The 22,441-nt window shown below is 36.4% G+C and overlaps 1 protein-coding gene across 8 annotated transcripts in view; it reads left to right on the top strand.

Moving 5' to 3' along the window:
* arhgap21 (Rho GTPase activating protein 21) overlaps positions 1-22,441 on the top strand; it is a 126,261-nt gene that overhangs the window by 34,650 nt on the left and 69,170 nt on the right. For 2 of the 8 annotated variants that reach the window (XR_010007086.1, XM_062983750.1), the window contains exon 1: positions 5,247-5,392. The exons of 1 other annotated variant lie outside the window; for it this stretch is intronic. Coding sequence is in view for 5 of the 7 variants with exons in the window: in XM_062983750.1 (XP_062839820.1) it covers positions 5,309-5,392 (84 nt within the window). In the remaining 2 variants the exon portion in view is untranslated. Of the gene's footprint in view, positions 1-5,245; positions 5,393-22,441 lie in introns of those variants that run through there. 5 more of the 8 variants (XM_008112407.3, XM_008112404.3, XM_008112406.3 and 2 more) reach the window with 3 other exon arrangements.

The raw sequence follows: 22,441 nt of genomic DNA, 5'->3' as shown, positions 1-22,441 counted from the left end.
TTGATTGTGTTTGCAAAGTTCATCTTGAAGAACCAGGTGAATGTAGGGCAGTTGTGAGTTTTAATTCATTTAGAAATTTCTTATCTTGGCTATTATTTATTTATTTATTTATTTATTTCTATCCCGCTTTTTTCCCCGTGGGTGAGATTCAAAGCGGCATACAACATATAAAATTCATACAAATACATCAGACAGTAATACATAATCAATTAAAACATCATATCCCGATATAAAAACTCAATTAACATATCAAATAAAACAGTTTTTAAAACTTACAGCAAGCACCATTTAAAGATATCCATAACCTCTAGCCATTGAAGTTATTTATTAATTATATGTTGTAGAAGGATATTTTAATGTGGAATGCTATACTTTAATTTTCATCTTAATATTTTAAACTGTTTTAAAGTAGTGTTGTTAATAGGAAAACTTATTTTAAACTTGCAATTTGGCCCTCACATCCATGGGACCGATACCCATAATTTGATGGGATTATACAAAGGATTATAATTTCTCTCCCTTCTCCTTAGCCTTCCCTGCTGACTTCCCATTCCTTGAATGGGAGACACATATTCTCTAGAGAAATATAGTGTGTATCCACCTTGGTTACAACTCTAAGACCCTCTAGCTAACCACTGTATCTAGGACATTTTGTCCTCCTTGCTGTGCTATTTTTCTCTCTGTTTTGTCGCTCGATACTGCTCCAGCAAGATATTTTTCTACTTTTGAACTTTGCACAATAGATGTTATTAATAATAATAACAAAGAATGGAGAGACGTAATGATACTCCTGGGCTGCTGTTCCAGACACCTTAGGAAAATCTGGGTAGTTGTTTTGCTGAAGTATTCAGTTGCATTTTATATACTTTGGAATGGTGCTGTGTTGATCCTTGCAGCCCAAGTCACACAAAACAATCCAGTATTAATACAGCCTTTGCAGATTTCATAATTATGCACTGACTGATAATAGGAGAAAAATATGTTTCTTCTTTTATAACTGTGTTTTTGTGGGAACAATGTTGATTAATTAATTTCTTTTTACTTATGTTACCCTTTCCTTCTGAATGAGACTCAAAGTGGCTTGCAACATAGACTGAAGTAGAACACTTAAAACAATATCAAGTACTAAAATAAAAAATTAACTGCACATTCAATTAAAATGACTACCTTAAAAATATTAAAAATTACAACGATCAGAACACTTAAAATATGCACTACATGCTAAAGCAGCTCACTCAATTGCATATTGCTCCACTCTGGTCTACCAAAGCTGAAGACCTGTTTAAATAAGAGTATCTGTGTTTGCTGAAGATAAGACAACAGAGTGGAATCACATTCCTCGGGAGGAAGTATCCAAACCTAGGAGCAACCACCAAGAGGGCACTCTCCCATCAGTCTGATGGAGAGAAAGCCATTCCTCAAAGATTATAAAACTTGAGCAGGCCTATATAGGGAGATACAGATTTTCAGATAGTCTGGAGCCAAGTCTTATAGGACTTTGAAGGTCAAAAACAGGTATTGGGTGAACTTGGGCCCTCTGGGTGTTTTGGACTCTAATTCCCACAATTCCTAATAGCTGGTAGGCTGTTAGGAATTGTGGGAGTTGAAGTCCAAAACACCCGGAGGGCCCAAGTTTGCCCATGCCTGGTCTAAAACCAGCACTTTGATTTGTGCCCAGAATGAATTGGCAGCCAGTGCCAAGAACTTGCATTGCCTTGGGTTGCAGATTGATGATTTGAATATAGTGAAGTTCACAGTGGTACTGTAGTATTGTCAATTGCGCCCTTTCTCCTTGATTTCATTGGCACATAATCACCTTAAAACTGCTTATGCTGCATCTCAGCAGAACAAAATTACCTAGAAAGAGTTTGGCAGGCATCTGTCTATGTTCCCTCTCTTCTACCTCCCTTTCGGTTTCTGCAGTGGCCCTGTCTGGCAGTGACCTTGCTGTAAAACCACTAATGTGCTGTGCTCTTATGTGAAAAATAGGCATTCTCATTCTAAGAGGAAAGGGGGAATTAACTGTACTTTGCATGGCAATAACAAATACAGTTGAATATTTGTTTGATTGTAATCTGGAGAAGCACAGTTTGTTTGCAAGAAAGTTAGGGAAGTTACTACAATAACTGCAGTCTAAGCTCCAGTTTTCAGAAATTTACCTGCCTTTTTGCAAAGTTCTGGGCCAGTTACACACACGCACACACACTCATATCTTTTTTTATAAATCATTTTTATTGACGCTTTGCATGCAACTTTGTTCCACTTATATCTTTCTCCACTGTTATTTTTACTTTACATTAAAAGTAGGTGAACAATGCATAATAAAGAATGTAGTAGAGTTTGCCAAGAAGTGCTCGAGAGAAAATGTAAGCTACTAGGTACAAACATAAGAAAAAAAGAAAAGAAAGAAAAAAAGATAAAAGAGTAGCAAAGAAGAGAAAGAGAGGAAAAGAGATGTAAGAAAGAAATAAAGAAAAGAAGAAAGAAGGAAGGAAAAGAAAACAAAGGAAGAAGAAGAAATAAATAAAAAGACATATCATAACCACCCACCACACTTGGGTTGTGCAGAAAGTTGCAATAAAGATTTCTATTACTTCCAAATCCTTCGAGCGACTCCTTTGATTCTTATCATTTAACATATCTCTCATCCTTATATATATATATGTGTGTGTGTGTGTACACACACACACACACACACACATATATATAAGGATGAGAGATATGTTTAATATATGTTTGAATTTCGCCTTGGGGCTCTTTTTAGTCTATTTTTTCTTTTTGTAAATAGTCTAACAACACTTTCCAATCTGTTCTATTGGCTGATGTTCTATTCTGGGCCAGTTTTTGTGTTAACAAGTCCATGTTCATTATATCCAGCACTTTGGTGGTCCATTTTTCAATAGTAGGTGTCTCTTTAGTTTTCCAAATCTGGGCTAATGTTATTCTGGCAGCAGTGGTGAGATAAAAGAGTATACTGTCTTTATTCTGGTCTACCTGTATGTTATTCCTAATAAGAAACATTCTGGTTTGAATTCTAGTTGTATTTGTAGGATTTTCCCTATTCTTTTATATATCTCATACCAGAATTTCTTCATCTTCTTGCATTCCCAGCACATATGCATGAATGTGCCGATACTTTTCCCACATTTCCAGCATTTCCCATCAGTCTTGCCTTTGTTATATTTAGCAATTTTGTTTGGTGTCAGGTACCACCTGTAAAAAATTTTAAACTAGTTTTCTCTTATCTCAGCTGCATACGCATATTTTAGCTTTCTGGTCCAAATTTCTTCCCACTGACTCATGCTGATTGTGTGGCCTATTTCCCTGGCCCACTTTACCATCACTTTCTTTACTTGTTCTTCCTCCATTGACCAAGTGAGTAGTTGTTTGTATATTATTCTTATTAATGTTTTGTCTATCATCAATATCTTGTCCCAAAATGTTTCTTCAATTTGGAAGCCTTTCTTCTTGTCTTCTTTACATTCTTTGTTAATTTGCCAATATTTTAACCAGTTTATAGTAGGGTCTAGTTCTTTTATTTGTTCTTGCGGTTTTAATTTTACCTCTTGATTTCTGATAATTACCAGTTGTTTGTAGGTTATCCATTTGTCCCTGGGGAGTTCTCTTCTGTGGTTCGTCTCGCTTGGCGAAAACCACATAGGAGTTTTAGTGTACAGTATATCTTTATATTTGTTCCATGTTTTGATTAATGAGGCCTTTATTACATGGTTTCTAAAAATTTTTTCTATTGTTGCTTTACTTTTCCATAAATAGCAATGCCGTCCTCGCCTTAGATCTTCCCCTTCATATTTAAAACTGTTAAGAATCCTTCTTCCCTGTAGCACAGTGATTCTCAACCTGTGGGTTCCCAGATGTTTTGTTCTTCAACTCTCAGAAATCTGGGAGTTGTAGGCCAAAACACCTGGGGACCCACAGGTTGAGAACCACTACCATAGCAGGACCTCTGTTTTTACAAGGTACAAAAGTATGTCCATTGCATACTGTTCCTTCAAAAGAACACGATAATTTGTGCTTTGGAGTATCACTTTCTAAACATATAATTGTAATTATGGCATTTGAATGAATATGGCTGGTACCAATAACTTTGACTACAGGTAGTTTTTCTATTTTTAAATTCAGACTATGATTTAATTTCTGAACTTTTATCTATATTGATGCTTGACTTTGTGGTTGAGCTTGGAGATATAAATGTGGATAGCCATTGAATCCACTGTTGGCCTTATAATTCTGGAGGCAGTATTTACTATTAAACAAGATCTGCAGGCATCTGTAGTCCATGATTGTTAAAAAAGAGGCAGTGTGAGGAGAATGGTGAGTCATCTTCATTTTATATAGTTTACTAAAGGTTGTCTTACACTTAAACATGGTACCAGTTGAAAAAACTTTAGTTTTTCTCACATCCCCACAATGTTCCCTCGTTTGTTCTCTTACAATTTTAGCTTTTTGACTATAACCAGTGACAGTTTTATTATAGCTACCCACCAGCTTTTGCATACAGCTATGACCAGAAATATAGCAGAGTAATATAATGTGTGTGAGTGAGATGCAGTATTTTGGTGTGTTCAAATGCTTTCCACATGTCATATTATCATGATTACAAACACTCTGCAAGATAGGTCAGTATTATCAAATTGCACCTGGGGGTTGTGATGAGAAAGTGAACTTGTCCCATTTGAAATTAAAACTATCTTTTAACTTTTGTGTGCCCTCGGAATGACAAAACCCCATTTATTAATAGATCTGCTTAAGTATTTTGTGCCTTTAAATTAGGCAATACTGATAAGTTGAATACTCAAAACTTGAAAAGCATTCTTTGTATGATTTCCTGTATGCTAGACATCCTCAAAATGCTGTTTTCCAGCTCTTTGGGCCTCCAACTCCCAGAATCCTGACAATTTAACAACCGGCTAGGGCTTTTTGGGAGTTGGTGGTCCAAACTGTTTGAGGATGCCTAATATATGCATATAGCATCAAGCAAATTTATACTTAATACATTTTCCAGGGAAAAACACAGCAAGGAAGTCTCTGTCTTTCTATAGTGAGTGATCCCAGGGTGTTCTGGGATTTCCCCCTCTCCCTTTCCTGAGAATGAAGAATTTGGCACTCCTGGCCTATGCCTAAGTGCACTCCACTCCGCAGTTTGCTGTCTTGCTGACTTGGCAGATGAGGGAGGGAGGAGAGGACCGCTTTCCTGGATCTGGGCACTGCATAGCTGACGGTGCTCACTGAATACTACAGGAACAAAAGCTGAGTCAGAAGAGAGATGCAGCCTGCGCTATAGGCAGTCATGGCCCAGTTCAAGATTTTAGACTGCATGATCAACCACAACTGGAATTTTATATGTAATCTGTATTGCGCTTGGAGTGGCCAGGTTTGTCCATTATATTTAGATGTTTATAAAGAGGGGGGGAATATGCAAAATGCACAAACTCAACCCCTTGTCCTTTCCCCTTCTCCCACTGCATCTTCTAAAATTTAGTAATGGTAATAAGCTGTATATTAACACTGCTTTTCTGCCGTAGTTAATGTACTTTAATTGTTAAATGGATTGAATTAAAGAACTGCCTTTGTAAACCTATAACAGGATAGACTGCAGTAGAGTATGCAGCAAAGTAAGAGGCAGTTCAGTTCAAGAATAATAGAGGATGCAGAAGGAACAGCCTGATTTAAAAGCATGTTTATTCTTAAAGGTATATGTGTTAGTTAGCTATGTTTCAATGTACTTGTATCTGTACCTACTTTATGTACTGTACAAACAAAACACATGTTTGGGTACAGGGGTTTGACATTGCATGGAAACTATTTGGCTCTCAAATATATTGAATTAAAATGTAGATAAGTTAACATATAGGCAAGATAAGGATGAGGGATAGCCAGATTAGTATATTTTGAGTTTGATAAAGTTAGCAGCTTGTTTTTCTTAAAAAAATAGTTCCCAAACTTGACATTGCTAAAGTTTGACATTGCTTCTGACTCAGAGTAAAGTGTGGTTTGCTTGAGGTGACTCTGTATTTTTAAAGTCAAAGATAGGACCCTAAAGAAGGGCATGGAAATACTGAATATCAATAATAGGATCAATTATTATGGACAGGAGACAAGAAACCACATTGATCATGGCAAGGTTGTTGAAGTGCATTGGAACTTACCAAGAACCAATTGGTAGCCAATGATATGCAGTTTTAGAGATAGTGTACAACTTGGGCAGCTGGGTTTTACCATCTTCAAGCAAAATTGTCCTGTTAATTTCAGTGGATCCTATACTGAAATAACACAAACTAGGCTGAAGCGATTAAGCAAATAGGTATCTGAAGGATGCTACTAAATATGTTTCTAGTTTCTAGTATGGTGTAAATCAGGCTTCCTAAGTGCCTAAATGGTCACAGTAAATTTAACTGTGTAGTGAATGTTAATATCCACTTTTAGCATATGTACAGACAATATGGAAGGAAAACTACCAATTTATTCTAAATCAATACTTTCTTATACTCAGAATGTAAAAATACTAAAACAAATGATTTTTTTTCTTTTGAGTGCTTTTTGGAATAAATAGAATTTTACATAAAATAGAAAAGACCTGGAATGATTACTGATGAAATTAAAGGAAGAAAGTACAAACGAAGGTTTATATTTGAACATCAAGAAAACAAAAAGAATCCCCACAGATGATTTACATAACTTTAAAGTAGATTATGAAGACATTACAATATAGTTCAAGCTTTTTTCCATTTTTTTCATCAGAATGCCGATTGCAGTAGAGAAATTGGAAGTCTAGAACTTGGAAGGGCAGTTATGGAGAAACTAGACAAGATTCTGAAGTGTCAAGATAGCTCACTGAATACTAATGCTAGGGTTGTGCATACCATTGTAATTCCATTTACTATGTATAGTTATGAAGGCTGGACAGTGAGGAAAGTTGATAGGAATAAAATCAATTTATTTAGAATATGGACTTTTAAATAGATCAGTAAAGGGGTTCTAGAGCAACTCAAGCTTGAATCTCCCTAGAAGCTAACAACGACAACAAAAACAATGTCTTCAGAACGCTGAATAAGGGAGGTGACCTTCTGTAATGCAGTGGTTCTCAACTTCTGGGTCCCCAGATGTTTTGGCCTTTAACTCCCAGAAATCCTAACAACTGGTAAACTGGCTGGAATTTCTGGGAGTTGTAGGCCAAAACAGCTAGGGACACACAGGTTGAGAACCACTTCTGTAATGAGTGACTTTAAGACTGTGGCTGCTGAAAGATCAAAAAATGTTCTTTGCATGAAGACGAGCAGGGGCTTTCCTCCAAATTTCCAGGGACTAACATTTGTGATGCTAACATTTCTACTCATTGGCTACAGCTGTTTATTTCTCTCCTGAAAACTTTTTGTGGAGCAGTAGTCCATAGACCACCACTTTGTACAGATCTACCTTAGATCTCTAGCAGTTTTATATTTGCATATTTTCTGAGTTCGTATAATCACATAACTTGCTTGGGTCAATGCAGAGATAACAGAACACAAAGGGAGGGGGAGCAAACAATACGCCCAAGAAAAAAAGGGTGCATTGGACCAAATGGAGCGTTCTGAGTAAATCTTGGGTAGATCTTGGCATTTATAAACTTTGTTTGTGGATTATATAGTTGGGCAACTGACAAAAGTAAACATTGAAAACAGGTGTGACTTTATAAAAGACTGACTCAAATTGATATTATATTATAATCCAACTGTACATCATTCTCCTGCATTTATTTCTGTCTGGTAATCTGAAGACAGAAATAATGCCTTAGCAAAGTATAGGTATTTGGTGATAGTCCTTTGCAAAAGAAAACATTATTTAATGTTGTAAAATTTTGTAAAATTCTGTGTAACATTCCTATAACAAAAGAAACCAAAATGTATTAACTTCTTGTTCTTTCTTCAATAAATTTAAGGTGGTAAACATAGGGTTAACCAATTTTTAATTATTTTGGTTTTTTATTTCTTTTGGTTTTTTTTCTTTTCTTTCTTTTCTTTTCTTTTTATTTTATTTCCATTATTTGCTGTACCAATGCTTTTGACACGAAATAAATAAATAAATAAGTAATTTTGGTTCAGCTTGTATGATAATGAGTTAGCACTATTCTTGCACATTGAAGAAGTGAACTATTCTCCGTTCCATTCTCCTTCTTAATTTGAATTTGGACTGTTGTGTAATTCAGTATTTATATAGTCTGCCTCTCTAGCCTGAGATGCAGAGAGAGAGAAAAGGAGGATGTTTTAAGTAGAGGTATATTTTCTTGTAATGATACAGAGTTGGCATATTTTAAATCTTTAAATACCAGAGGAAAAGTAAAGTAATATTTGTGCCGCTTAATGTTTTGGCCTTCATATCTGATTAGTGCATCTTCTGTCTCGGATGTATAAGTTGATCGCATTTGTCTGATATATTTCACCAGAGGACACTTAATATACAATATTTAGCATGCTTCATTAGTGGATGAGCACACTTCAGCGCTCTGAATGTGGTAGATTGTACCTTTCGTGATTAAGAGGGGTAGTAGTCTTTTGAGTCTGTTGTAAGGTATGATTACTGCCTCCAAATCAGTAATGAGGATCTGTTTATGCTTTGTGTGTGGTTGTTAAAGATGAGTTGGGAAATGTAAGCTCGTGAGACATGCCTATCTGCTTTACTGTTCACAAATGCTCTCAGTAAGGAATTCTAGAGACAGCTGCCCTTTATCTTGCCTGTTGCAGGCAGACACATGCGGCTACTTTAGGATTTGCTAAAGTAGAATCCCATTCTTTACCATCTAAATCTTTATTGGATTGGAAAACATACTGCTACAATCCAAAATTAGAAGCATGTGTTTCTTTAGCCCAGCTTCATCATCTGTATGTTGAAGCTAGTAAAAAGCTTCTAGCTAGACGGAGAGTAAGAAAGAAAGGGGAGGGGAACGGTATTGCATAAAACATTTTGTTAAAAGGAGCTTTTTGGTCAAAGGCTTTGTCTGAGATCTTCATGCATTTGTTGTTATTTGGAGTTGATCTAAGGAGTACAGTTCCATTTGTTAGTTTGTGTTGGTCTACTGAATTGCTTGCTCTTTTCTGAGATACTTTGAAAGAGTATAGAATCATAGAATCTTAGAATGGTAGAGTTAGAAGAGACCTTACGGGCCATCCAGTCCAACCCCCTGCAAGAAACAGGAAAATCTCATTCAAAGCACCCCCGACAGATGGCCATCCAGCCTCTGCTTAAAAGCCTCCAAAGAAGGAGCCTCCACCACACTCTGGGGCAGAGAGTTTTTTGAATGACTTGGATATGGTTTTGAATGACTTGGATCTGTATTTGGAAAAAGTCTGTTCAGGTTGCAAGCTGTCAGCTATTTGAAGAGATGTGACCTGCCTTGTGCCATGGGGGGACACGGGTAAGAAATATAATAATAATAATAATAATAATAATAATAATAATAATAATAATTATTATTATTATTATTATAGCATTTTCAACTTTTAGTAGGGTTAAGATAAACAGTAGAGTAGTTTGAATGCACCTGAAAATGCTTGTATTGAAGTATATTTACACTATATAACACATTTTGTGTTCCTGGGTTATAACTGTCATTTCCTAATTGGTGCCATCATAAAAACATGGAAAAAGTTTATTAAACTGCAAAAACTTTGTTTTTGTGGGACATCCAGCAGCGCGATTTGCTATAGTTTTTCAATGATTGCCTCATAGAATCTCAACCAATTCAACATACCGTATTTTGTGGCAGCCCCAAAAATGAAGTTTCTGGAGTATAACAGCTACTTTCAAAGTAAGTACAACATCATTAAACAAGAAATAATACTTTCAAATAATTTTTTTCCAAATTTTGTTACATAGTGTTATTATTTTAATCTGCCTAGCAAATACAGGTTAATATCTCTTATCTGAAATGCTTAGGACATGAAGTATTTTGGATTTGGTGGGGATTTTTGAATATCTATATTCCATTGTTGCTTATATACATAATTTTATGCAATATATTTTAATAATTTTGTGCATGAAACGAAGATTGTGTACATTGAACTGTCAGAACAAAAATCTGTCATTAGCCACCTATATGGACAATTTTGGATTTTGGAATTCCTGATAAGGGATGCTTAACATTTATTTTTTAAATGTTTTAAAAACACCCATATTTTTTATTAGGCTGTCATAATAATTTTTGTGCTTTAGCATATTAATAATGCATTCCCTCTGGATTACAAATATACATTTTTCTTCCAAGCTTTTGTTCATCTGTCATTTAGTCCCCCACCCCAATAACCCATTTGTCTTGCATTAGAAATGACTGGGAAATTCAGTGGCTTCTCAGTTTGTAAAGTCTGTGATATACTTTTTGGCACTTTGAATATGGTAACCATGTAAACACATCAGCCTTGGTCAAAAATGCTTTTTGGATTGGGGCCCGCAAAGACACTGGACACTGCCTCTTTGTTAGCAAAGTGATGTTTATTCTCACTACATAGCTCTAACACTCAACCTTATTTTTTCCTGTTTTGGTGTCCAGCTGATTTTCTTTCCTGAACACTAGTTTTTGCTTCTGGTTTCTTATCTCTTTTTTGATTGGACTGACCCCTTATTAGATATTTTTGTTCCATATTCTTAATAAGCTGACTCATGTTTTAGCTTTCTCCCCTAATGTAATGCAATGTCATGTCATGTCATGGTCTGGAATGATTGATTATAGCCTTTGAGTATTTTATAGTGTTTGCTTCTAGGTTACCTGTATTAGGCTAGACTGCCAAGCGAGAAGTTGTTAAAGTAGTATGCCCCTTGTAAAAAAATTAGTCAGATGCTTGTCTATATGGACATATTATCAAAGTATTGACACCCATGCAGCTTTTGGGGAGCAACATCTGTGAGAAGAATCTAAATCTTTGGCTTTTTATGGGTTGTTTAGAAAAGGTGTCCATCTTTGTGTTAGATTTCTATGTGGTGCCACTGCCATGCTGTAATCTGAAAATCTTTGAATCCACTTGTAGATCTAATATCTTATCTCTGTTAAACGACGAGACATCAGTATCCCATGGCAGATTGACTAAGATACATTTCATTTTTGTCAAATACTAGACCATCTGTTTGAAAACATTGACTGTGTGTCCATCCCACATAAGTTAACATCCCCTTCCTGACAGGCCTGGTTTTAGAATCAAGAAATCACAGATTTTCTTAACTTTCTCAACCATATTATAATTCATTATGCTTAGTTTACCACACTTAGTTATTGGCTGAGTGCTACTTATTAAACTTTAAGTAGAACTGCCATCTGTGAGTTACTTCTGGCTGTGGATTCTGATGACAATACTATGGAGCCCATGTACTCTACTAGGGACCTCTAGCCAGTGAAAATGACTTTCCAGTCTTCTTCTCTCATTTGGTAACAGAAGCCACACAGAGCTCCTTTTCTGACCTATATGCAAACAGCAGCAATGTATGCATTGCTATATTTTATATTAATTTGTTCATTTAAGGTGTTTGTTTGTTTCTTTCATCTTGATCCACCATTGAAGCAACACATAGTGGATAAAAACAGTTAAAACATAACTTAAAACATTCAAAACATGTCTTTAAAATAGTTCTAAAAACAGCCAATTCAAATGGCTTTAAAAACAGCGAGAGTAGGCACCTTTAATTTTAAAAAAGGCCAAATGAAATAGCTTAGTCTTTAGTGCCCATCAGAATCTCAGAAGGAAGGGAGATAGTTACTACAGAGAAAGGCCTGTCAGGTATATCCACTAGCCTGACTTTACAGGATGGTGAAACTGATAATAGGGCCTATCGGACGGGATTCTTTCACATACTTAGATCTGCCTTCGTTTTAGTTTTTGCATTTTACCATTACTAAAAAGAAAACCACAATGGGACAATAAGTCCTTTTATTAAGAATTTTAATCTAGTTTTTCCATAATATTTTTATTAGATACCCTATTTTCCAAATAGAAAAAGCAATAGAAAAAAAGAATAACAAAGAGCAGAATGAAAAGGAGGATTGTTTCTACTGGAACTGATAGATAACCAAATAGATAAGAAACATGAAAGATCAATACAATATGCGACCAAGACAATAAGATTAATGTATGCAAAGAAATGGAAAAACACTATCCGTATCATGAGGAGTGGCTGTTGAAATAGATGGATCTACCTGAAATGGATAAATCATCAACTTTGATTAAAGAAATGTCATTGGCCACATTTGGGAACCTTTGATTTGTCTTATTGCTTAAAACCAGGATAATGAGCTAATTGTAGGTGTTGATAATTAATAGTTTGGTTAAGTTGAAGAAATGTATGTTATAAGTGGAGAAGTTATTTTAAATAGAAAAATGTGTAACCATAATTAGGAAGTTAAGCTATGTGTCTTTTTAAGGATTTTATGTTGTGTGGTGAAGTCTGGGTGAGGTTTTGGTACAGAGGCACAAATAGAGAGTGAAAGGGAGGAATGTGCCAAGAGGAAGGCTCATCAAGCAGACTCTTGTCTACCTTGCATCTGGACATTTATTTATTATTTATTTCCAATATTTATATCCCGCCCTTCTCACCCGAAGGGACTCAGGGTGGCTTACAACACTGGCACAATTAGATGCCTATACAAAATCAATCAACAGTACATAAAATCAGTTAAAAACAATTAAATACAATATAAAATTACAGTATATAAATTTTAAAAATATACATGCTCAGATCCGTTCATCTGAAAACCTCGTGCCTTCTCCATAGGTCAGTCTGTGTCATCTTTATCATTTATTCGTTTAAAGCCTGGGCACATAGCCATGTTTTTAGGGCTCTTCTAAAGCACAAAAGAGTTGGAACTTGTCTGATCTCTCTGGGGAGAGTGTTCCACAGCCAGGGAGCCACCACCGAGAAGGCCCTGTCCCTCGTTCCCACCAGCCACGTTTGCGAGGCAGGCGGGACCGAGAGCAGGGCCTCTCCGGATGATCTTAAGCAGGGGTCCCCAAACTAAGGCCCGGGGGCCGGATGCGGCCCTCCGAGGTCATTTACCTGGCCCCCGCCCTCAGTTTTATAATATAATATATTGTATATACATATAATATTGATAATAATATTATAATGAAATACAATATAACACTAATAATACCATATAATAATATTAATTATATGTTCTATATTACATATAATATTACTAATAATATTATAGTATAGTGGTATAGTTCAATATAGTAATATATAATGCTAATATTGTTCTTTGCTAATAATATAATATATTGTATGTACATATAATTTGTAAGCCACTCTGAGTCCCCCTTGGGGTGAGAAGGGTGTGATTCAAATGTAGTAAATTAATGCAGTAAATAAATAAATAATAAATAAATTTTAGACTTAGGCTCGCCCAAAGTCTGAAATGACTTGAAGGCACACAACAACAACAACAACAATCCTAATTAACTTGACTATCTCATTGGCCAGAAGCAGGACCACACTTCCCATTGAAATCCTGATCAATGTATGTTGGTTAAAATTGTTTTTATTTTTAAATACTGTATTGTTCTTTCATTTTTCTTCTTGTTGTTGTTGTTTTTGCACTACAAATAAGACATGTGCAGTGTGCATCAGAATTTGTTTGTTTGTTTTTTTCAAATGATAATCTGGCCCCTCAACAGTCTGAAGGATTGTGGACCGGCCCTCAGCTTAAAAAGTTTGGGGACCCCTGATCTTAAGGATCTTGCTGGCTCATAGGAAGAGATACGTTCGGACAAGTAGATTGGGCCAGAAATCTAGTGTGAAAGAACATGCGGATCCAGAATAAGTCTCCACAGTCGTTTACAGACCCACCACCAAGACTTGGCCCTTAGAAATCAATCGTACTTGGCCACGAGTGATAGCCGATGATGATGATAATGATAATTGGAGAAGTTGTTTTACATAAAAGATGATATAATGATATAATTGTAGGAATTCTTTTTTATAGAAAATTGTATAACCATCACTAGGAAGTTTAGCTATTTCTTTTTTAAAGGATTTTATGTGGTGAGTTCTGGGTGAGGTTTTGGTGCAGACCATAGATTAAAAGAAAGTGTTGACATCCATGAACAATAAAAAAGAGACAACAGAAAATGTATTGTTGAAGGCTTTCATGGCCAGAATCACTGGGTTGCTGCGAGTCTTTATGACTGTATGCCCATGTTCCGGAAGGTTTTTCTCTTGATGTTTCGTCAACATCTGTGGCAGGCATCCTCAGAGGTGTGAAGATGCTTGCCACAGATGTGGGCGAAATGTCAGGAGAGAAAACTTCTGGAACATGGCCATACAGTCCGAAAGACTCACAGCAACCCAGACAACTGAAGGTTGCTTCAGTTTGACATGCGGTCCTTTTATCTCTGCCAGCCCCAGTTTAGGCAATAAGATGTCAGGACTCTCAGATCAACCTGGACTTTTCCAAGGGCCCAGACTGAACAGAAGCAAAAGGATTTAGTGGGGGTGCAGCCTTTTTCACCAGCGTAAACTAGGCCTTTAAACTTGAGGAAGCTCCTGGTTGGATTTTTTGGTGTGTTTTCAAATGTCCAGGTCGGCATAAAACCATCAGAGTATGTTATAGGTAATCTATACCAAATAAAGATGATAGAGCCAGTGCCCCAACTTCAGATATTTTTGGGGTCCTACCAGAGTACTTTTTTCCTTCCAAAGAAAGTGGGAACTGGAAGACCCTCCCAAACCTTTGCAGGGTCAGCTGTTTAATAAGGAAGTGGAAGTGTCACATGGATTCCCTACGAATCCTCTTGGATAGGGTTCAGGAGGGGGGATTTATGGCATTCCTCAATTTTCAGGAGGCATACCTGCACATTCTGATATCCCCCCCCCCCCCCCCACATACACACACGAAGTATCTCAGGCACGTCAACTTGGAGGAACATTTTCAACTCAAATCCCTACCATTTAAGCTATTAGTTTCTATCCAGAGTTTATATGATGTCATTAGAGTGGCTGTTGGAGTTTGCCTTGGCTTGTTCATAATAAGTTCTCATTTGACTTGGTTTAAAGCCTCTACTTCTTTACATGTGAAAATATGGATAGTAGTTTTGTGCTGTATTACAGTACACTTTGGCATATTTTCCATTGCAGTTCAGGGTATTTCCTGCCAAGTGCAAAATACCTGAGAGGCTTGGAAATGTGCCATATTCCTTTCCATTTTCTCTCCAACTTACTTCTTTGACTCTGTATGTTCCCAGCTAGAGAAAAGAGTCAAGATTGTGTATATCTCTGGACAGAAATATAGGCTTAGTTACCGTATATACTTGAGTATAAGCCAATCTGAATATAAGCTGAGGCACCTAATTTCACCACAAAAACTGGGAGAACGTAGTGACCTGAGTATAAGCTGAGGGTGGGAAATGCAGCAGCTACTGGTGATAAAACTAACCATATGACAACTGAGCATAAGATATATAATACCCTATTTCCCCTAAAATAAGACATCCCCAGAAAATAAGACCTAGTAGAGATTTTGCTGAATTGCTAAATATAAGGCCACACCTGAAAGTAAGACCTAGCAAAGTTTTTGTTTGGAATTATGCCCGCCAAACAGAACACCCAAGCATGCAGGCTTGGTAAATGTATGTACCATAGATTGCTGTACATGAAAATAATGGTAGTAACAAGAAATTCTTGATAGGATTCACAGATTGTCTGGTTATGCTGGTTTGTGATGATATCTACTGTACAGTATATAATAAATAAATATAATAACAACTTATTGAATCAGCTACATTAGAAAACAAAGAAACATAGAATCATAGAATAGTAGAGTTGGAAGAGACCTCATGGGCCATCCAGTCCAACCCCCTGCCAAGAAGCAGGAAATCGCATTCAAAGCACCCCCGACAGATGACCATCCAGCCTCTGCTTAAAAGCCTTAACTTAAAAGTTTTAACATGGGATAAAACTCATTGATTAGATGTGACAGCAAGAAGTCCTTTCTCCAGCAAGTTGCCAAAAAGCCCCCCTTCAATAAAAAGTTCTATGGAGGGACATCAGGTAGTGAGCCATTCTAGCATCCTGTTTCTAGGAACTTCTAGAGTCTAAGACTACTCACCAAGGAAGTTGTCCTAGGCTGCGTCATTTTTTCATTTCTCTCTGTTTTATGTGTATGATATGTATAATTAGCATTATATCACTTTCTACCTGGCATTTTTCATGTGCATTGATTCATTGGAGGAGTTTCCTTGACTTACCTACCTAGACTAAGAATTATCTAGACCAGTGGTTCTCAACCCATGAGTCCCCAGATGTTGTTGCCTTCAATTCCCAGAAATCCTAACAGCTGGTAAACTGGCTAGGTTTTCTGGGAGTTGTAGGCCAAAACTCCTAGGGACCCACAGGTTGAGAACCACTGATCTAGACTAACTAATCCTATTTTGGGGACTGATAAACTTGACAGTACAAGGGAATATTACACCCTGACCAGTCTGTATTGGTTTAGTACACATTTTTAGTATAACTACTATCAGAACATTAGGAGAGACACATGAGTTGCTTGCATTGTTTTACTTCACTAGTCTAAAATGCAAATTAATTTCAACAGTGATATTTCTAGAATTTGGTGGATGGGTTATCGTTTAAATGATATCCTGAATAGTGAAACAGTTTCGTGACTTGTTTCATCGTGTAGCTAAATTGATTCACTCAGAAGTGAGGCAAATTACATTCTACCGCTAAAGGAGAACACCTTTAGGAAATGACACATGGAATCATAAATAGTTTTGACGTGGCTATCATTTTCTGTTCGGTTCACAAGTGAAAGCATGCAAGAACTGTGTTCCCAGCAAGTCATTCTTGTCTGTACAAATCAGAATCTTATCCGTTGTATGCTGACTCTTGCACTCTCCCCCACCTTTGTATTACATACAATTTTAGTATGAACTGGGATACTCCTAGTTTTTCCTTTCTCAAATTGCAGTACTTGAAGAGTTTTTGGCTAAAACCACTTGGATCACAGAACAAACAAGCTGCAGTAAACAGTTATTTACTATATCAGACCTTATTTGGGGTTAAGGTTTTCATTTGATCCTCGTTCAGAAGAAAGCAAGAGACTGGCGTTTTTGTTTTGAGGTTATGTATAATGCTGTTGTCATTGCAGCTGGTTTGCACACCACTAATGGCAATACAGACGCAGACATTGTGGGATGACTCCCAATTGGTATGGAATATTTGTTTAAGCTTTATATGTTGTATTTGTTTGGTAAACAGCATGTGAAACTCAAGTAGTGCATCCTGTATCTTCCATTCTCATTTATGTACTTGTAAATGCAAAAAGATACAAATTAAATAGATGCTGCATGTGAAAGATAATGTGTAATGGAATTGCTCTTAAATTGAAAAAGAAGTAGGTAAAATATGTTGTGTTTAGCTTTTGTGTTTGCTTTTATAAATAGAATAACCTTGTGTGTGTGTGTGTGTGGTCTCATAAGATCTGATGAAAAGAAGTTTCATTTGCTTTTTTGTTCAGGCTTGAATAAATTGCTCTGATGACAGTTTTACTAAAAGTATTCTGATATAAATTATAGAAAATATTTTAAGTATCTCCCTGCCATCCCATCAAGTTTGAAATAGCTTGTGGAAATCTAAACAAAATACATATAATCATGATTTTTTATATATATCATGATTTTTTGTCAAAGATCACAAGAGAGAATTGTGATTGTGAACTGTTCCCTCTATCCTGTCTTTTGTATTTGGTTCCTTATGCAGTTTTCTCCTGAATAGAAATAGTTCAAGAATACATATAAGAGTGCTAATAATGAACAGAAGAACATTCCACAGTGTTCATTGGGAGTTTCTACTTATTTTATTGTATGTCAGATTGCAACTTAATCCAAGTAAAGCAAAAGTAATGTTGGCTGCATTTGTAGATAGTTATACACTTTGTTTTTGGTGTAGTGTGATGGTTTGCAGTGTGGGGATACACAGTGACCCAACACTGCTCCTGGATGCCAGGGAAGTAAAGTGGCTAGGTGTTCATTTAATTAAATTAGGTTATTATTCCATCATGTGATCTGTCATAGATTTAATATAATTTGCCTGTGCTTTATGTTGAGATGTGTCTGAAAAGTTCTTGGAAGGTTAGGTTAGCCCGTAAAATAAACATGAGATACTAATGGGGCTGAACTAGACATTGGAATTCTAGTTTTGCCTTTAGGACCAATTCAAGATGTTGATTTGTAAAGTTAAAGCTCTGGTGTGGGCTGGTCCATGAGGTCATGAAGAGTCAGAAGCGACTGAATGAATAAACAACAACAAGATACACTAAGAGTGGCCTTTTCTCAAACATAATCAGGTGAACATTTGAGCTTCTATTACATCCAAGAAATGGGTACTACAAGTGGGTTTTTGTAGTCCTTTCACTTTTTACTGTCCTAGGGACGTTTACCTGGCTTTACCAATTTTGAGTTGAGAAACAGCTAATTCAAAGGGCTTTTTAGTACTGTGGATTCTGATGGTGAAGACAGGTTTGGTGGTGATTACAAATTCTATTACTTTCTGCCTTTGTTCTTCCTCTCTTTTTTACATAAATTTCTCTAGTATTTTATTTCTTTGTGGCCTCTCATTTCGGTCTGCTGTCAGCATTGATGGTATGATGTTGGCCCTGTTGTCTGTAATAGAACTGATCAGTTTCTGATTATGCAGACTTGTTCCAGTTTAGGAGTCCTTAAGTTAAGGACTCTCAGTCCTATTTTAGGCTTACATTCAAACCTGATCATAGAGTTGAGAACCGAATTTGCTTCCAGTGATCTTTGTGTCAGTGGGACAATGGATGTCACCTGGAAGTGTAAACCTAGGCTCCTGCTCTGTGTGAGGTTCCTGAGTATGATTCTGATAAAATTGGGCACCTCCAAAAAAGAAATGTGTCATAAAGAAACTTTTAGCCACAGAGAAATCTAAAGATGTTACACATGTCTAAATCTCATTGCGTCTCTATATGTGTATTTTGGGAACACACCATAGTTGTGCAACATGTCGCATTTGCTGGAGGGAGAAGACAATAAAATTTGTGGACTCTCAGCATTATATCAGAGACTTTGTGTGACAGTTTAGGTAGAGACATAGAGAGCCATATGATTAGCTCAACTACAGATTTGCTATCCTATCCCAGCACTAAATGCAGATATTTCAATCCAGTAGATTGTTGTACAAAAATGCCTGATGAATGTAATGAAAATACAGTTGGCATTGGCAATCCCACTTTATCATCCACATTACCACCATGATTTGCTCAAGTTTCAGTGATATAGACCAGTTAATCAAAATTATCCCAGATCAGATCCTTTTTGCTGGTTTGCATTGAAAAGAAATATGTAAAGATCTAATAGGGTACAGGTCCTCAAATATCTAGACTTTATTTCCTTTATCTGGATCATCAAAAGGCTCCTCTTATTTTACTGCCACATCATCCCCAGTAGTTCAAAGTCTGAACATATATTGGATTATTACAGAATAAACCAAATGATATGGCACACCCCTTGATATTGCTTTACTTGAGGTTCCGTATAGCAAAGCTAAACCCTTCTGCTAGAAAACTCAAAAGAAAATAGTGCATCTCCACAGAAGTCAGCCATTATTTATTATACCTAGTACAGAACTACAAAGAGGCAATTATGTTTAGGAATGGCCACACAAAAGATTCATGCCTGAATGTCCATTTTAGCAAACCCAACTGATGAAGAGGCGAGAGGGGAACTCCAGCCAACATTCTCTGGCCTTGGGCTAGTAGTGGCAAGGTAGAGTCACTGAGCAGAGATGTTTTCACAGTCCTTTGGCCCCTTGGTGTCAGAGTGCTGATCCTACAAATCTCATTGCTGTTTCCATTCTGCTAGCAATAATTTGTATTCTTTTCAGTTGTGTTCTCCAGACTTGCTTTTTCATCACTACATTGCTCTACTATTTAAATGCAAGTGTCCTAGTACAACACACCAAATGTAATTGGTGTGGAATTGGAAAGAATATAAACACTGGAGTCCCCATTGGTGTCTGTACAGTTAAATGTATTGAAAAGTTATAAAGACAGTAGACCTTGGAACTGTAGATATAATAATTTTATCTTAGTAGATTAATGATATTTAGAAGATTACACAATTTTAATACATTCTTCAAAACAGCAGTTTCAGTGTGTTTGCCTAGATCCCACTGTACTGCCATTTTAAGGGAATGCCTTTTTGGGGCATTGTAAATGTTCAGGTGATATCAATAGTTGAACTGGGCCCGCAGTCAGCAAAGAATTTGCATTCAGTTCCTTTGAATAGACTCAGCCTTGGGTAAACTGTAATGTGAATGTGATCATTCAGGTCTCTTGAACAAAATAATTCATGTGGAAACATTTATTCTAAAAGACTGTTCCCTTTTTGTTTTTGACTTAAATAGTTTTTGATTGCTAGATATCTAGGGTAGTTAGGTGTCTAAAGAAATCCAAGCTAAATTGTATGGTTAGGTATTGTCAGTCATGAAGTAATTCATAGAATCACAGAGCTATTTGAAAAAAGCATTTAAAAGGCTCCTTCAAATAGAATGCTTTTCTTTTCCCTGTGCATAAATCTTTGGATGGGAAGTGAAGACAGGATGGAAGGATCATAAGTACATGCCAGAAGGGTGATAAGCAGTGTGCTTCTCTGCAGAACTATTCAAGATGAAATAAATACTTTTTATACTTCACAAAATAGCTACATCGCCCATTAATAACATGTCTTCTGAACATTTAACATTAACAGAATTAAAATGTTGAACTATAAAAATAAAACACAGAAATAGAATTTTAAAACAGTAAAAAAAATTAAAGCCTGCTAATGTTTGTACTGGTGATATAAATGGCATTTCTCCTGCCTGGAGTTATTTGAAGAACTAGCACCTTTAAGGAGAAGGATGGAGAATTCATGAAAACAAAACAGTGCATAAAGTTTTAAATCTATACACTCACACAAGGAATAGGTGCATGGGTTTGGATGCAGATTTAATTACATTTAGCATACCATCTCTTTCATTAGGAATGTTGAAATAATGTTTGATTTTAATGGTCAAATAAACTAGCCTACTTCCAACTTTACAATTTTTTTATTAGAAAGTAGGCATTCTTTGGATTGTATATTTTCATATATAGGACGTTGTGATGCAGCTCTCAGCTGGAAAAATATATGCACATGTGTATTTTATGGTAACACACGTTTTATGGGAGTGATACAGTCTTGTTATTTTGCTTATAAAAGATATGTAAAAAAATTGAGAGAATGAACCTATGGTGGACTCGATATGAAACCAGTACAGACCAGCAACATAGAGATTCATTCCTCTCTGTTTCCATAATGATCTTCAGCTTAGTGGTTGGCGGACCTGGTGTCTTCCAGATCAACACTTCACATAATCTATAGCCCATAAATCCTGAAAATATTTCTATGTGGTGATAGTTACTTAAAAAAAACCCTGGGAAAGCAATGGGGTATTAGCCATGGTAGCTCAATGATTGCTTCAGTGTTCAGAAGGAGCTGTATTGATGTGCTGAAATTGCAGAGTGTGAGAGGATATCTCTCTAGGAATGAACCACAGGGGTCACTTGAAAGTTGATTTCAACAGCAAAGGATTAATTCTACAAAACTAGAAGCTGGGCAAATGAAATGGATTTTTCATTATCTGCTTTCTTTTTTATTTATTAAAAAACTTAGCATTCTGATTTCTTTTCTATTTTCATTTTGTATTATTTCAGTAATAGAATATGGTGTTTGTGAGCCACTTTTGAATAGGCCTTTCATTACTTTTTTTTTTTTTTTTTTGCATTTTTGCCAAATTCCTGAAGGGAAGGGAATTGGCAGGAGTGGAAAGGCAAAAAGGTTATGAGAATAGAAGATGGTTTTGATTTTTTTACACTTGATAGAGTACCTTTTTTTCCAAAGGACAGTTACTTGTAGAACAAAATGAATCAAAATCTCAGAGACAGCGTAGTCATGGGTGTTGTAAATGTATATTTGATTATACAAAATCTTGACAAGACATTCCAAAAGTACTATAAGGGGTGTTCTACCAGTTGTAGTGAAAAAATATTTGGGATGTCAGAGCTCCCATCATTGAGAGTAGAGCAAAATACAGGTAGAAGAGGCAACAAAAGGGAAAGGATACAAAACAAACTCCTTCATTTACCAATGTACACAGTAGTTCTAGGGTATGAAAAATCATACCAATGTACATGCCATTACGAATGAGTCTAATGATCAACTAGTGGGTTAGATAGCCTAAGCAGTTGTGTGGTGCTCTCAATCACCTTTTCATCTTTAAAGTTGGAAAGAAAGCTGGGAATGTTTGGAAAGCTAAGTCCATGTAGCCGTGTGGAGCTCTCAGGAGAGCCCGCCATGTCTTCCTGCAAAGAGGAGGGCTGACACGCAGCTGTGCAAAGCCACATGTGCCTGTGGGTGCTCCT

The sequence above is a fragment of the Anolis carolinensis genome, chromosome 6 (assembly GCF_035594765.1).
Source record: "Anolis carolinensis isolate JA03-04 chromosome 6, rAnoCar3.1.pri, whole genome shotgun sequence".
Lineage (NCBI taxonomy): Eukaryota > Metazoa > Chordata > Lepidosauria > Squamata > Dactyloidae > Anolis > Anolis carolinensis.
The sequence above is the reverse complement of the archived record's forward strand: the minus strand, read 5'-3'. Positions and strand labels throughout refer to the sequence as shown.